This window comes from Streptopelia decaocto, assembly GCF_964273445.1.
Source record: "Streptopelia decaocto genome assembly, chromosome: 5".
Taxonomy (NCBI): domain Eukaryota; kingdom Metazoa; phylum Chordata; class Aves; order Columbiformes; family Columbidae; genus Streptopelia; species Streptopelia decaocto.
In genome coordinates, this window is record NC_138659.1 from 7,345,424 (window position 1) to 7,360,026 (window position 14,603).

Sequence of the window (14,603 nt, forward strand, 5' to 3'; positions counted from 1 at the left end):
AGTATTTCATGACATGATTGCATTTTCCTTAAGAATGTCTTTCTCTTTTTGTGTGTTTGCCTGTCAGAGCTTTGCACTCTTTCGTAGGAAATATTTGAAAAAGTAATCTAAAGTTTTACAATTAGGTTCCACTGCAGATACAGAGAATAAATATAAGCTATATAGAAGCAGAAACAGTATTTGCCCTTTAATTTTATTTGACTGACTGAAATGATTTTCATGTTTGAGAAAATCCTAATATGATGCCTTGTTTGCCTGAAGATGAAAAGGAGGAGCATGAAACTAGATTAACTGCTTCCAACCAGAAAAGAGAAACTATGTTTAAAAGCATAATTAAAGAGGTAGTGTATTACAAAAGTGCTGAATAATTTAAATAGCCTGCCAATCCAGCAATATTAAGCAGTGGATTTAAGAAAACAGTAGGTGATGACAGGGAATGTAATAATTTAATTTGCCCTAGTCTGCAATCAGGGCTCCCATACACTGTAGTAATACTGTTTTCATTGACTGAATTTGTCATTATTGTTATTATTACTTACAGTCTTCCTCCTGCACTTGGGAGGAGCAGGTTTGCTCTTTGAGGGCTCAGGAGGGAATTAGGCACTATTTACCACTTTTTCTCACTGGAGCTGTGCTCGTCTTTTGGTGTTCATGTATTTTTTTCCCCTCATCTGGCAAAACAAAACCATTTTCAAAGGTTTAACCACTGACATCTCAAGCTCCTCTCTGGTTTCAAAGCAGGTATGCTTACACTGGAAAATACACTCTGTAATTAGTTTGTGTATGTAAAAGAGACAAATTAAGGTTAAATGGGTATCCTGTAATTGTGATATGATTAAGTTCTGCATTGCTTAAGCTTTGCAGCTGTAATGGTCTCAGTGTTTAGGGTGTTTCCGTATGGTGTTCCTGTACAAGAATATCTATGTACAAAACGCTGACCATTCACAGGAGGAGAGGATATGTAAAAATAGTTTAATCCTTTTTAGTTAAGAAAAAAGAAGGGGAAACATAAAAGCTCCAATAGTTTTAGTGATTTTTAGTGGTTGGGGTAGATAACTCTCCGCCCCCACGCTCCCCCAAGAAATCTGGCATCTGTAGTCAAACAATCATACTAATGACTGAAAACCAGACTCTGATGAAATTGTAGACAAGCCCTGAAGGAGACATTCCCAAAATAACCATAGAAAGAATTTCTTTTTTCCTATTCTAATGACTTTCCTTCTGCAGTGGAAATAATTTTGTTATAGTTGGATAACATCTTAAACCTATTTTTGAAACATGGGTGGTTTTAATGCATCTTTGGGGTGGAATCTATGCAATAGGAGACAGTATACTAATGAACTCTTCTGGGTTTATAATGACTGCTAAAAGTGAAATTAAGCTGGTGGCACTCAGTCATCTCTATGAAGTTTTGCAAATGTCTATTTAAATTTGGCAACTGGGAGGCTGTAATCAGAGCTGCTTTCATTTTGAAAAAAAAAAAAAAAATCTTTTTTCTAAAGATGACTTAGCTATGAATACAAATGACTGAAAAATGGTGCCCTAGTTTCGGCTGGAGCCGGTTCAGGAATGCCAGCATCAGCGTTGGCACTGCAGCTTAATTAACATTGCCAAGGTCTGTTCTTGCATCAAAACCAAGCGCTCTGCTGCAGTCCTTTTTTATTTTTACACCATTTGCATGTGGACTGAACCGGCAAGTCAAGCCTGCACCACCGTGGGGAGAGAAGAAAAACGAACCAAACACAACTTTGATGGAAATACTGGAAAACGACGTTTAGTTTTGAGTGATGGTCTGGGGTGCAGAGGGACCCGAGGGCTAGAACCTCCCCGGCCCGGGGGCTGACAGGAGGCCCGGCCGCCCGAGCCCCGAGCCCGGGAGCTGCCGGCGGCCGCCTCGCCCGGGGCCTGCGTGGGCTCCCCGGGCACCATGAAAGCTGCGCTGGGCCGGCGCCGCCCTCAGCCCTTCCCGCCGCCCGGGGTGCACCTGCAGCGCGGCGCCGGCCTCCGCTCCTCACCTCAGCCCGGCCTGGAGTGCAGCCTCTGCTCCTGCAAGGTAGGGCGGGCTGACCCGCTCGGCTGCGGCCCGGTGAGGCGGTGGGGCAGGGAGGGGCGGGGAGGCCGCGCCGCACCCAACATGGCCGCCGGCGGGGTGAGGCGCGGGCAACGGCGGGATGCCGCCATGTTGGGAAGGTCGGCGGCGTCCCGCTTCTCGCGAGACTTGGCCCCTCGCTCCCGCCCTGCCCCGCGCCGCCGCTGTCGCGGCCGCCGCCGCTCCGTGTCAGTCGTTGGCCGGTAATGGCGGCGGGCTGGCGCCGCTGAGGGCACTGCGCGGGCAGCGGAGCCGAGCTCGGGGCGCCGCCGGCTCCCGCCGCCTTTCTCTCCGCTCCTGCGGGATGTGCCGGAACCCGCCTCTGGGGCGGCGGGTGTCGATCGCCGCTGCCGCGACCAGGTGAGGAGGCGCCGGGAGCGGCCCGTGCCGCCGCCCCAGGCCGCGCTCGGCTCGGCGCCGCTAGCGGCTGCCGTCCCGCCGGGGGCCGCACGAAGTGGGGCCGGGGCGGGGGCCGCGTTCGGCCGTTGCCGGGGACTCGGCGGTCGCGGGTTCCGTTGTCCGGGCAGTGCTGCCGGCTGTCACTCGACTCGGCCTCTGCTGCCGCCGCCGGACTCCGACCTCCTCTGCTTTACGTGTGCTTTACCCGTTAAGTCTCCGTCTCTTTCTTCTTCTAGTTTTAATTTGTTTTCTGCTCCTTATTGTATCGGGAGTAGCGGAAGAAGGGAGAGGGCAGGGGAGCTCTGGTTCCACTGTTGCTTATCGCCTTGTATGGGAAAACAGCCGAAACCGGGTGTTTTCCGTGAGGCTGCGGTGTCCGCGGCCCGTGCTGCCGGCTCAGCCTGCGACGGGGCTTTGTAAAGGTACGTGGTGCCGGTGTCGGTGCCGTTCTGGCCCGGGCTGGGGGAGCTGCACCGGGGTTGCCGGGTGTCTCACTGCTGAAAGCGCTTCTTACATCCCCGGGTAACATCAGCCCCGAGCGTTTTCTGCCTTCATTGGTGCCATTCATTGACATAAAGGTTTTTATAGCAGTGTGACTGTGGCTGTTTTTTTCTGTGGATGCAGTTGTATGTGATATAATGCCTGCTGTTGATGTAGGTTTTCTGGAATAGTTTCTCGTTCTGTCTTTGGGTATAAGCTGTATCTCAGCAACCAAGTGTCTCCTGGCACATCGTATGCATACGTGCATGTAGAGGTCTATATGGCAAACAGCTTAAATGTGCGGATGAGCGCTCCAGTATCTTCTGCTTTAAAATTTACAGCTTGATCCATCAGTTCTATGTTTTGGTTACCTTAAACTAATTCACAGGGATCCAGAGTGTGCAGGCTTGAAAACTCATTCAAGAGTCTACTAAGACCGAAAGCATGGGATAAATGTGTGTGGAGCTGCAGACGCTCAGACGCTTGTTGTGTCACATGTGAGCTCAAAATGTTCTGTCAGACTGTGGGTACGGACAGGCTGTGAACTGCTCACTCTTCCGTATAGTTCTGGTTGCTACAACAGTTTCATTAGGTAATGCTTTAGGTAATTAAATGCGACTGAGGGTGTGACCACACAAACACTGTAAACTGTTGAAGGCTTCGGTTTCTGTGAGTGACGCTACCTTGAACAAAGGTATGCTGCGTCCACTAAATACAGCAACTTAATTTATGTAGTAATGACACATTTCTACAAGGGGCCAGGGTACTGTGGAAATGATATTGCTGATTGGTGTAGATCTTCTGGTAGGCTCCCTCGGCTAGGTGTGGTGATAACCGGACGAACATGATTTTAAAACTACAAAACATTTTGTTGGCATGGATTTTTTGTTTTACTAGGCTTTGGTGCATGGCTGAAGTTTGCCACTGTAACACTGGGAAGACTTTACAGATCTTACAGTCCCAATCTGGATGGTGTCTTTCATGTTTTGAAATAACTTGATCAGCAATTTGTGCCACCATAGTAAAAGCATCCATTAAATGGATAAGAGTCCAATCTTGGAACTGCCAGTTCTTCTACTCTAAAGGTTTTGTTGCCTCAGGTATGATGAACTTTCTGCATCTCCCTGTATCCCTTTACCAGCAGATGTTTTCTGCTGAGAAAGTCTGTTGTATCAAACACAACTGTGGATAAAAGTCATTAATGTGATTAGTCTCATTTACTTTAGTGTGCCCAGATGGGGCTGTAGTCTTATTAACATCTTTAAAGTTAGATATGTGCTTGAAATTAAGAGCATTGGTGCACACAGCAATAAATCTATTTTATGTTGCTGTATCTCTGGCAGTTGGGCGAAGCTGCACAGTGTAAGATGAGCAAGCATGATGCTCTGCTGCTGCTTCTCTTTCCCCGCTTTGACCAGTCTGGCACTAACCGTGCGGCGACCTAATTCAGTTTGATAAACTGGTAGAAAAGTAACTCCTCCCCCCAAAAAACAATAAAAAGTGAATAATTTTCTGCTGGGTTAGGGGGTTGAACTGGTTTGTGACACAGTCAGATGAGCACTGCATCTATCACAGAGGAGTGGCAAGATTGCTAGGGAAGGCAGGGAGGAATATGTACATTCCTTCATCGCTGCTGAGTTGCTGAATCAGTTGAACTCTACCTTAGGAATTTGCATTGGGATTGTGACTTTTTTATCAGTACGGCAGCACTGTTTGAACTGTGCTACTGATGTACTTAAACTAATATAAGTCATGCTATTCAAACCAATATAAGCTGTGTTAATACGAGAATAGGTATAGTGGTATAATAATGATAACAGAACGGTTTTGATAGTTGAGTGCAGAGAGAAAACTTTCCCAGTACAGTTAATGTATTAGGCATGTGGCTGGATCAGAATGTCTGAGTGTAAAATTTATCCATAGAGGTAAGTGCTTGGAAGATAAATGTGTATAATTGTGCTAATAATATAATAGACTTTAATGGACTACTCGATTGAGAATGAAATTACTTGTATGCCTAAGTCTGAAACCTTTGTCAATATACTAGAATAAGAATAGAGCAAATAAATTAACTAATCAATTATACTGGGTCAATTGAAACTTACCCAATGCTAACAGAAATTCTGGCTGTGTTTTATCTTCGTAAGAACATTCCTCACTGAGGGCAGAATTTCACACTGAGTCAGATCCACGGCAAAAGATTGTAAAATTCTAGAAAACAGTTGGTGTTTTTCTCTGACGTTTTCCAGGCATATTAATGTGATGTGTTATGTTTGCTTGTCCTGGGGTGTTGGGGTGGGTTTTTTTGACACTTCGTGTTGAGACATTTTTCAGACAATACTTTTGAATGCAGTATCAGAGCAAAGACATCAAACTTGATAAAGGGGCATTCAGAACATTTTCCCTTAAGTTTTCCTGTACTTTTTTCTGCTTTGGAGGCAAATAGTGATCAGTCTGTAGTTGACACAACTACAGTTGAAGTTGCTGCTCTGCTCTGGTGTCCTTGGTATTGCTGAGCAGTTGCAAGCTTCTGTCTTAGACTCTCAAAATGAGCAGATCTGGTTCTTGGACTTGACCAAGAGGATTGTCTGTAAGTTCTAAGAAGACCCTCACAGCTGAGTGTTCCTTGTGAGATGAAAGGTAGCGGATGCTGGCCTTTCAAAGACTTGTTGAAGGATTTGAGTGTATTCTGCTGGATGGATTTATTATGGGCTGCAAGAATTGAAATCTTTTAATGTACAATTTCTAGTAACTGGAGATGGAGCAGTTGAATTTTTGTTATGAAGGCCAAGGAAACAAATGCAGGAGTATCGTATTTGTTCTTGAAACTAGGGTGTGTCACTTATTTTCTTCTCTGTCATAAATGCAAAGAACTCAAAGAAAATACAGAACTTATGAATGAATGGATAGGCAAACCCTCGCGTGCATCTCCTTAACAAATGGCTGCATTCTCTGAGCCTTTGTACTCTGATTTCTTCGCAAACAATGAATCAAGTTACGCTAGCTGTCACAACATTCATTTCAATAGATTTCCTCAGAGTACCTCCTAGCTTGTGGTGCAGCAGAGTAAGACATTCAATGCGTTTTACTGTCAGTAAAACTGCTAATTAATTTTTTAGTGCCAGGTGGGTTTTTTTCCATCACTTTTGATTAAGCAGGAACACTTTTACAAGTTGCCATGTCTTCTGATAGCAGAAATGCATTGTAAATGTCCATCCCCAGCGTATAGTTGGAGTGAAATCAGATTCAGTAATGTTTCATTTATAGAAAAATCTTCACTGTAGTTTGGATGCAAATTTAGTAGCTGACCAATGCCAGTGGTTTAATCTTAGAGCTCATGAAACATGTTTGTATTTTTCTACTATGTTTCCTGATGTTTGATGGACGTCTGACTGTTGATGTCATTTATCTTCCTGATTAACAGTTAGAAGTAGTGACATGTGCTTTGAAATTCTTTACTGCTTTTCTGCAAGTGTGTGGTGTATCTTCATGGCTCATTCTTTTTTTACTACCTTAATATCCCTAAAAGCTTTTTTATGTTTTTCTAGCTTAAAGTAGATCAAGTTTTATTGGTATATTTGTTTTACTTTAGAAGCTTTTTTGGTTTTAATTATTATTTTCCAAAGTCATAATGATTGGAATGTGAGTTCCTCTGGTATATTTACTGTTTACACTACAAGAAAAATACTGATGGTCTAAAATTTTACTAATTCAGAGCAGCCAACATTCACAAGCTCCTTGAGCATAGTTTGTGTTTGTTACTTCCAGCTTTTTCTTGCATAAGCTTTATGTAATTGTGTCCATCATCATTACATACAGCTTCGGTCTTGGGGTGCAGCACAATCTGGATCAGTAAAATATTTCCAAGTCAAATAGTATTAGCAGCCAGTCAGATTAAATACCAACAAAACTACCTACAAAGGCACTCTGAATAATTTGAACCCATTGACTCTTTGCCTCAGCACCACTTGAAAATAATGAGAAGAAAAATACTCAGCTTTGTAGCAGAAACTATTTTGGTGGAGCAAAACGGATATTACGGACTCGAGATGTTATGGTAGAGAAATGTTAAGATGAGGTTTGAGTGTGTGGAGCATTAAGCAGTTGGAATTGTACTTGGATTTTTAATATTAACTTCCTTTCAGAACCTTTGCTACTGAAATATGTTTAACTGGAAGGTTTATTATATAAGTGAGCATTGAAAGAAGGTGGGAGGAGGACCCATCTGATTCTGCAGAGTTGGCTATGGATTCTGGAGATGTGGCACTTTTTTGACAAATATGTCATGCATTTGTTTGTTGTGCTGGAACTTGTCCTCAGTCCTGAGGAAGGTCAGTAAATCACGTGCATATAATATCTAATTGCTTTGAGAGACAAAGATTTTCAGACTGTGTTGAGGCCAGGAAAAAAAAAAGTGTTACGCTTGTATAAAAAAAAAATAGAAAAAGCCCATAAATGTAACCAAAAAAATGTCTTAGAACAATGTATTATGGATATTTTTAGCTCTCATTTAAATGGGATAATGCAGTATGGTAAACACTCAGATACCAGAAAAATGACTAGGTAAAGGTATTTGTATTCCAGACTCAAGCATATTATAATAAATTGTATTCTGTGGTATTTGAGGAGATGTGGAAAGTGTTTCTGACAACTTTAAATAGAAATTCCATCACTTTCAGTGGGCTGGCTCAGAAAAATAGTTTGCTTGACAAGGTCTGATTGTGTCTGTCCACCTGTGTGTGTCTGTTAGCGCCAGGAATGCAGAACTGTCGCTGCGCAGACAGGAGCTCCAGAGGGTTTTCAGGCTTCAGAAGCTGACTTTCAATCATTTATACTTGGAAATTTAAAATGTTATTGTAAACAAGAAAAAACATCCCTAAAACCTTTTATTTGTGCCTGTTTCCTCCATGGAGAAGTTGTCTGTTGCTACGGGGCTGGGGCAGATCCAGCTGTTCCCCAGTTTTTCCATCCCTTCTCATTCTGCTTGCATGGACATTGTAGCTTATGGTACGACATAGCTGAAACTAATAAAGCAGAAAGAACACAAAAATTTACTTTCAGACTTTACCAGTTTCCCAGTCCACTTTGTTTTACCACATAATCTCCTTGACTCTCTTGCCTGAATAAGGGATAAAGAAAAGATGGCATTTTTTATTCGCACTGCTGCCTTATTGTAGCTTAAACTGTGTGAAGTGCTTGCCTTGTGTGCCGTATACCCAGTTTGTAGCAAAACCTGCCACTTTGGGGATTAAATATTTAAGAATAACCCATAGAAGTCAATATTAGTAATTAGTTTCTTTCCCTACTCTTAGGAAAACTTCATCTTTTGTGGTGTCCCTTTCATTTGGTATCCCTTGTGTTTTTGTAAGAAACCAAGTCTTGAGGAATACTGTTCCCTATGCTGACTGGGATTTTTTTGTGTAACCACTAAGTGTTAGTGAAAATAACAGTCGGCGATCTCTTGCTCACGTTCTCTGCCTTCTCTGAATCTCAGTAATTCCGTTTCCTCCCTTGTTTCAGTACCATGATTTCTGAGTTTCCTCTTGCCTTCTCTTATCAAGGGTGTGCTGCTAAGAAAAATCCATACTGAGGGTGCTTGAAAAACTTAACAATTGGACCAGTATACCTGTTTCTTTTTTCTGTTCCCTGCTCTCTTGCTGATTTTTTTAAAAGCTCTTTCTATTTCTCTTTCCTTCCTGTTTTTCTCCATTCTCTTCCTTTTCATATCCTGCTTCTCTCACCACTTTTCGTTCTGTTTTCACAGCCCTGTTTTTCAACTCTTGACATTTTTGTGTACCTTTGCTAAGCATATTCTACTCTCATATCTCCCATTCCTTTTGAAATGCTGTCCTCTTACTATGTTGACTTGTTATTTCGTTATCTGTTGTACCTTGCAATGTCATCCTTGGTATGTTTGGTAGTGAATGTAGTGCTGGTTTCTCAGCTTACGTTTTTATTTGGCAGTGTTTTTGTTTCTATTTCCTCATTTCTGGCTTCTTCTCTTGCGCTTTCTGATCTGTCAGTTCTCTTCAGTGTCTTCCCATAGGAACAGTGTTTGTGGAAGAGAACTGTGTGTGTCCCAGTTTCTTCCACGAGTTTGGAGTATATCCTTTTCTTGCTAGATTCCATGTAGGTCCTCATCTGCAGCAGTTTTGCTGTGCCTTCTCTTGTGTATGTTTTTTTTTATCTCAGACAAATGAATAAAGAATGAGATGGGCACTTGATGTGGGATAGAAATGTGAGAACACAATGGTGTTTGTGTTTTAACTATTCACCCAAGATGAGGCTTGGCACACCAGCCTTGAATGAACCTATGTAGTATGGCTGTGTCCAGCAGTGAACAGTCAAACAACCAGGAGATCAGTTCTGCTGATTCTGCATCTTCCACCAACAGACTTCTAAGATCCACATAGCCTTACCCAACTTGCAGATAACCTTTTGCCATCACTGCTGTCTCCTCAGAAGTTCTTTGACATTTCATCTGTTGAGCTGCTTTATGTCCCCCTGCTTCCTTTAAGCTGTTTACTAAATAGTAGTGGATCATTCAGTTTAACAGAAAAAATCTTTTTGAAGCAGTCATTTCAGAATGTAATTCCTACAATGTGTTTCTTCTTAAAGTTGTTCATGGGACATTGAGACAACTTCTGTTGTATTTTAAAAATAACATAAACTTCCTTTGCATAATTTTTTAGTTTAGTACTATTCTCTGATCAATATTAATTTCCGTGTATTTTAGTGTATAACCAATCCATTACATGGAAATCCTTTAAATAGACAAGGCAGCTGTGTCTGGATTTATTTCTTTTTTCTCCTCACCCAATAGCTGTACTCTTGATAGCATTGAAGTGTCTTCTCTGTCTGGTTTAACATCTTGCAGAGACAGAATATTGAATTGTAAAAGTACTTGTTTTTTGTAGAGTGCTGCTTATTCATCTGAGCTGTACCAGCAGAAAGAAGTTATTCTGTTAATTTGTAGAATTCAACAGCTGGTGGCAATCACCATGATTTGTAGGCAGGTTTTGAAAAGCTGCTAAATTTCACCCACCCTTCCAAAGGAGAGGGACATCTGAAAAACAGACCCTTACAGTTACGAATGTTACATTGCAACTGAAAACTGCTGCACTGATGCCTTCCTGAAACTGTAGACAGCTCCAGAGTTGTCCCTTGTTACGGTTCTCTTATTTTTTCCCCAAACAGCGGCAACCTGAGTTAAGCAAAACTGCTGGGTGGATCTCAGCTGGCAGTGCTGAAGCCAGCGAGAGTTTATTGGATACTTGGGGTTGGCACTGTGGGTATTTGTTAGGAGAAATACAGCAGGATGCTTTGTGATTGCTTCCTGGCTTCTGTTCAGCTCGGATAAAAGACTGACGGCTTTTACTTGAGCATCAGGATGAAATGTATAACAAGCGATTTCAAACTTTAAAAATAAATCTGGTACTTTTTGTAGCGAGTTAAGGAGTATATTACAATACTACTTTCACAGGGACATCATAAAGTAAACTATGTACATTTTTGTGTATACAATAACAGGAACAATTCTAGTCCCTAAGTTCTTCTATCTATACTAGTAATTCTAACAAAAAGAGTAAATCCCAAGCAACTACACAAGGAGGGATACTTAATCCCTTAAGCAATGCTTGCTTGTCCAGAAGTTCTCTTATGCTGAATTTACATATTCGGTAAGTTTTGTTATGTTTATGTTTGGACAAGAAACCTAATAATGTTATGGTATGTTATCTCAAGCAGCTCTCAAAATTGGTTCTTTGTGGAAAATTCCCCCATTTCTATTATTATTTGTTTTCTGCTTTGCTAGCACGACAGTTCCATGCTCCCGTGATGGAAAAGATCAATTAGATGATTTCCAGGGCAGGGCAGTGTTATGATTTACAGCATGAATGATGTGAGGCACAAAGCTGCGGTTCTGCATGAATGAGCTGTGCAGTACCTGTCCTAGAAACAGAATTTTCTATCTTCACTTGCCTTTCTGTCCATAAATTAGATGATTAGAAACACACCACACCCCACTTTTTCTAGAATTTTTGCATTGCCACAGACTTCACTAATGTGTGTGTGTGTTTCTGTACCTACATATGGTTGGAATTGATCTTAAGGGTATTTTCCAGCCTCAATGATTCTATGATATATAGGCTTGCATACATTTTCCACGCTCATTCAAACATTTATTTGTATTCTTTAAAGAAAGGAAGAACTAAATGTCTTTTGAAGGCCTGTGTTCTTATTGATAGTCTTTCTTGAGGCATAAGAAGAGTTTTGTGGGATAACTTACTGCCATAAATACAAGTTCTGTGATTGAATGTGAGGACCCAACTTCACTCATCCCTGTGAATATCCTTAAAAGCATATATGATAAAATTCCATGTCATAAAACATACAGGCAATGATCTGTTCCAAGAATTAGTACAAACTGTTAATTTTGTGGGCTGTTCAATTACTTTTTATTGGAAGAGTGGACATTATATTTGAATGCCCTTTTATGTGACACATTATGTAGGGAAGTAAAAACAGAATAAATCTTCAGAAAATAAGGAAAAATATATCTGGGAGTGCATGAGAGAAGGGAAAGGAAAATGTACTGTTTTAGAGGTTCAGATCTTCCTTTGTGAGTTCTGTGGTCACCTCAGTTTTTCTTTCCATAACAGAACACAACTCACCGGAGTTGCCTGTATGAGCTCCTCTTAGATCTCTTAAACTTAGGTGTTTTCCTTATGTATTACTTCTTTAAAAGCTTGGTACAATTTTACCTATGTCAGCCCATCTTTTGCAATGAAAGTAATGAGACATATCTGACTTTTCTTTTAAAATTTTTCTTTCCTGATTGAGTAGTTGTTCGGGGTTTTGTTTGTTTGTTGTGGGTTTTTTTGTTGCTTGTTTTTCCTTATTAAAAACTCTTTGGGTGATCATAGCTACCTGGTTTGTTACTCAGAGCTTTTAGATTCACTGTGAGTCTTGCCTTTGAAGCTGACAGAAAAACAAGTCTTGTCTTTTTTCCTGGCTGTAGATTCCTTCCACACAGTTCTGTTCTGCCTTTTCTTTTAACAGAGATAAGTGACACTCGTCTGTCGCTGGCAGAACTGGGTATTTTCGCCAGACTTTTATAGATTCAAGCTGTGTGGTGCTGCCTCTGTTACCCCTTCTTGTACAGCATTGCAGTGTGGTCATCTTCAGACTTGCTGGGATATTTATTACTGTGATTTAAATTGCGTGACCTCTGCTTTTCCTCTTACCAAATTCACTCTTCTTTGTAACAGGAACAAAGCAAAGTTCTCTTTATCCGCAGAATTATGCAATTTCTGAAAAACTGCAGGCTGTAAACGTATTTGTGATTTGGTGCTGATTTTCTGATCTCATTCATGATGTGAGTTTGAAATCATCCTAACGAGGTGAATGTTCATCATAGCGATCAAGGGGATGTTCTCTTTAGCATAAGATACATTTGTTTGTATTTTATTCCTCTTTGATTCTTACATGACTGTTTTTTGTAGATAAATCAACACGATGTGGAGCAAGAAGTCAAATGAGGTGCTTCTACAAAATCCGAGGCATAACCAAAGCAAGGATTCTACTAGAGGTATGGATTTTCTCTGTTTTATTGCATTGTTTTGGAAGATATTTTATCACGAGTTTGAAACTAGGGAGTTTTTATAGAAGGCGTTCTTCTGCTTCAATGTAGACCTAAGGTGGTGTGTTCCAGCTTCCTTTTTGCGGAGACAGCAATTTCATACTCTGATCTGCAGAGTATTTGCTGATCTGCATTAGGAATTGCCAGCCTAGGATATGGTTGCCAAGACGGCACAGAGGCAGATTTTTGTTTTTGAATGCTGAAGAGGAGGAGCAGTGCAGGAGCAGAAATTGGGAGATGGAGGCTCTTGAATGACATGAAGAAGATCCTGAGAGACAGTTGCTCCCGACTCTTACTCAGTTCCAAAGTGGAGAGGAGCTAATGACACTTGAAGAGCAGAATTACATCGCCAATAAGATGACTTGCAGCACTTTTTTCTCCCCAAGTTGAAGAAATCCTCTTAGCTTTTTGCTCTCATGATTACTCTATAATTTAGGAAAGGAGGGGGCAATAAGGAAAAAAATATACAGTGAATCCCTGAGAGGAAGAAAGCTCTAGTTTGTAGAGCAGCCAAGTTGCATGTTAAGTCTGTGTTTCAAAATCAGTGTTATGATCCCACTATGACAAAACTGACTCCAGAAGTTATTTTAAAGGTAGGGACAGTTTATTATTTTATTTGCAAGAGGGCATTATTGCTGATTGTTTCTTGTGATATGTTCAGTTTCTTTTAAAATTACGTACCTCGTGAAACTGTGTTGTTCTGTAGATGTGGAGCACCATCTCTTGAAGCCAAAATAAACTTGTTTCTGTTACTTCCTTAACCCTCTTCCTTTGTGTTGTTGCATCGTGCCTGTCATGAAATTGGCAGCTTTTTTACTGTAAGGAAAATATTTGGTTTTTTAAACTCTCTAATACTACCACTCTCCCTGGTTCTGACATATATTGTGGTTTTGGATGTTGTGTTGTATAAACCATTCGATTAGCAGAATACCATTAGAAACCAGAAGAGGGGAACTAAGGAAGTAAATATTTTTGGAGGAAAATACTACTGCATACTACTGAATTGGATTGCACAGAGCTTGTGATATCTGCTTAGGTTAAAAAGCTGAAGTTGACTGGCGTCTCCTGCTTGTTCTTTGCAAATGCTGCTTCTATTTTATTTGTAGGGTATGCAGTTCAAAAATATTAGTATTCAAAGTGCGTGTGTTCAAAGCTTGTTTTTTGAGTAGAGTCTTTCAGTGACCGTGTACTAGTGCTTAGTTTACTGAAGAGGAAAGGGAAGGAAAAGTAAAAGTAAACTGTAGTGTAATGGAAAAATATAAGATATTTGTGTCGGGATAGATAACCAGCTTTATTTTATCTTCTAAACGTCTTCTATGTTGTGGTAGATTTGATTTCAAGTGTAATAATGCATTCAGCATAACTTAGTGAACTCATTAAATTTTACATTAAGTATTTTATTGCTCTGTTAAAATGAGTCTTGACTGATAACAGCTTCTCATATAGGACATTTACAGGCTGGAACTGAGTCATTAAAATGACTTGATTAGTGAGCCCACGAAAATTGTTTTGAAACAATGTTTTATTTCATTGTTTTCCATGTACTAATGAGAAATTTATTTCTTTGTTTCTGCCCTGTCAGATCTAACTGCAGCATGGGCTACTTTTTCTCAGACTAAGGCTGCTGTAAGTACTGTTTTTTCTTTTTTCCTTACTCCTTTTCAAATCCGTTATTGGCCACAAGAGCTTTAACCAAAGTAAGCAGTTGGAATACATACATGTGGAACATTGTTTTATCATGGAAAATGTTTTCCACACATGGTAGAAGAAATTTTTGCCACAGCAAGCTTAGTTTTGAGTGTATAATTCTTGACTGTAATATTACCTTTCTATTTAAGAAAGTGGTGACTTCTCCTTCTTCTGAAAACGTGAATAGGTAGCTCTTCCCTGCTTACCCAAGCCTGTTAGAAACTGGAACAACACCAGAGTATTTCATGATTTTCCATCTTTGAGCATTGGAATTGCTGTGTTTCAGTGCAAACTTAACTTAGGTGC

At 40.8% G+C, this 14,603-nt stretch overlaps 1 protein-coding gene across 12 annotated transcripts in view; it reads left to right on the top strand.

Moving 5' to 3' along the window:
• Positions 1-2,264: 2,264 nt before the first annotated feature.
• CEP350 (centrosomal protein 350) overlaps positions 2,265-14,603 on the top strand; it is a 74,532-nt gene continuing 62,193 nt past the window's right edge. For all 12 annotated transcript variants that reach the window (XM_082054079.1, XM_082054090.1, XM_082054084.1 and 9 more), the window contains exons 1-3: positions 2,265-2,449; positions 12,472-12,557; positions 14,191-14,234. In XM_082054079.1, coding sequence (XP_081910205.1) covers positions 12,485-12,557; positions 14,191-14,234 — 117 coding nt within the window. In that variant the 5' untranslated portion in view covers positions 2,265-2,449; positions 12,472-12,484. The remainder of the gene's footprint in view (positions 2,450-12,471; positions 12,558-14,190; positions 14,235-14,603) is intronic.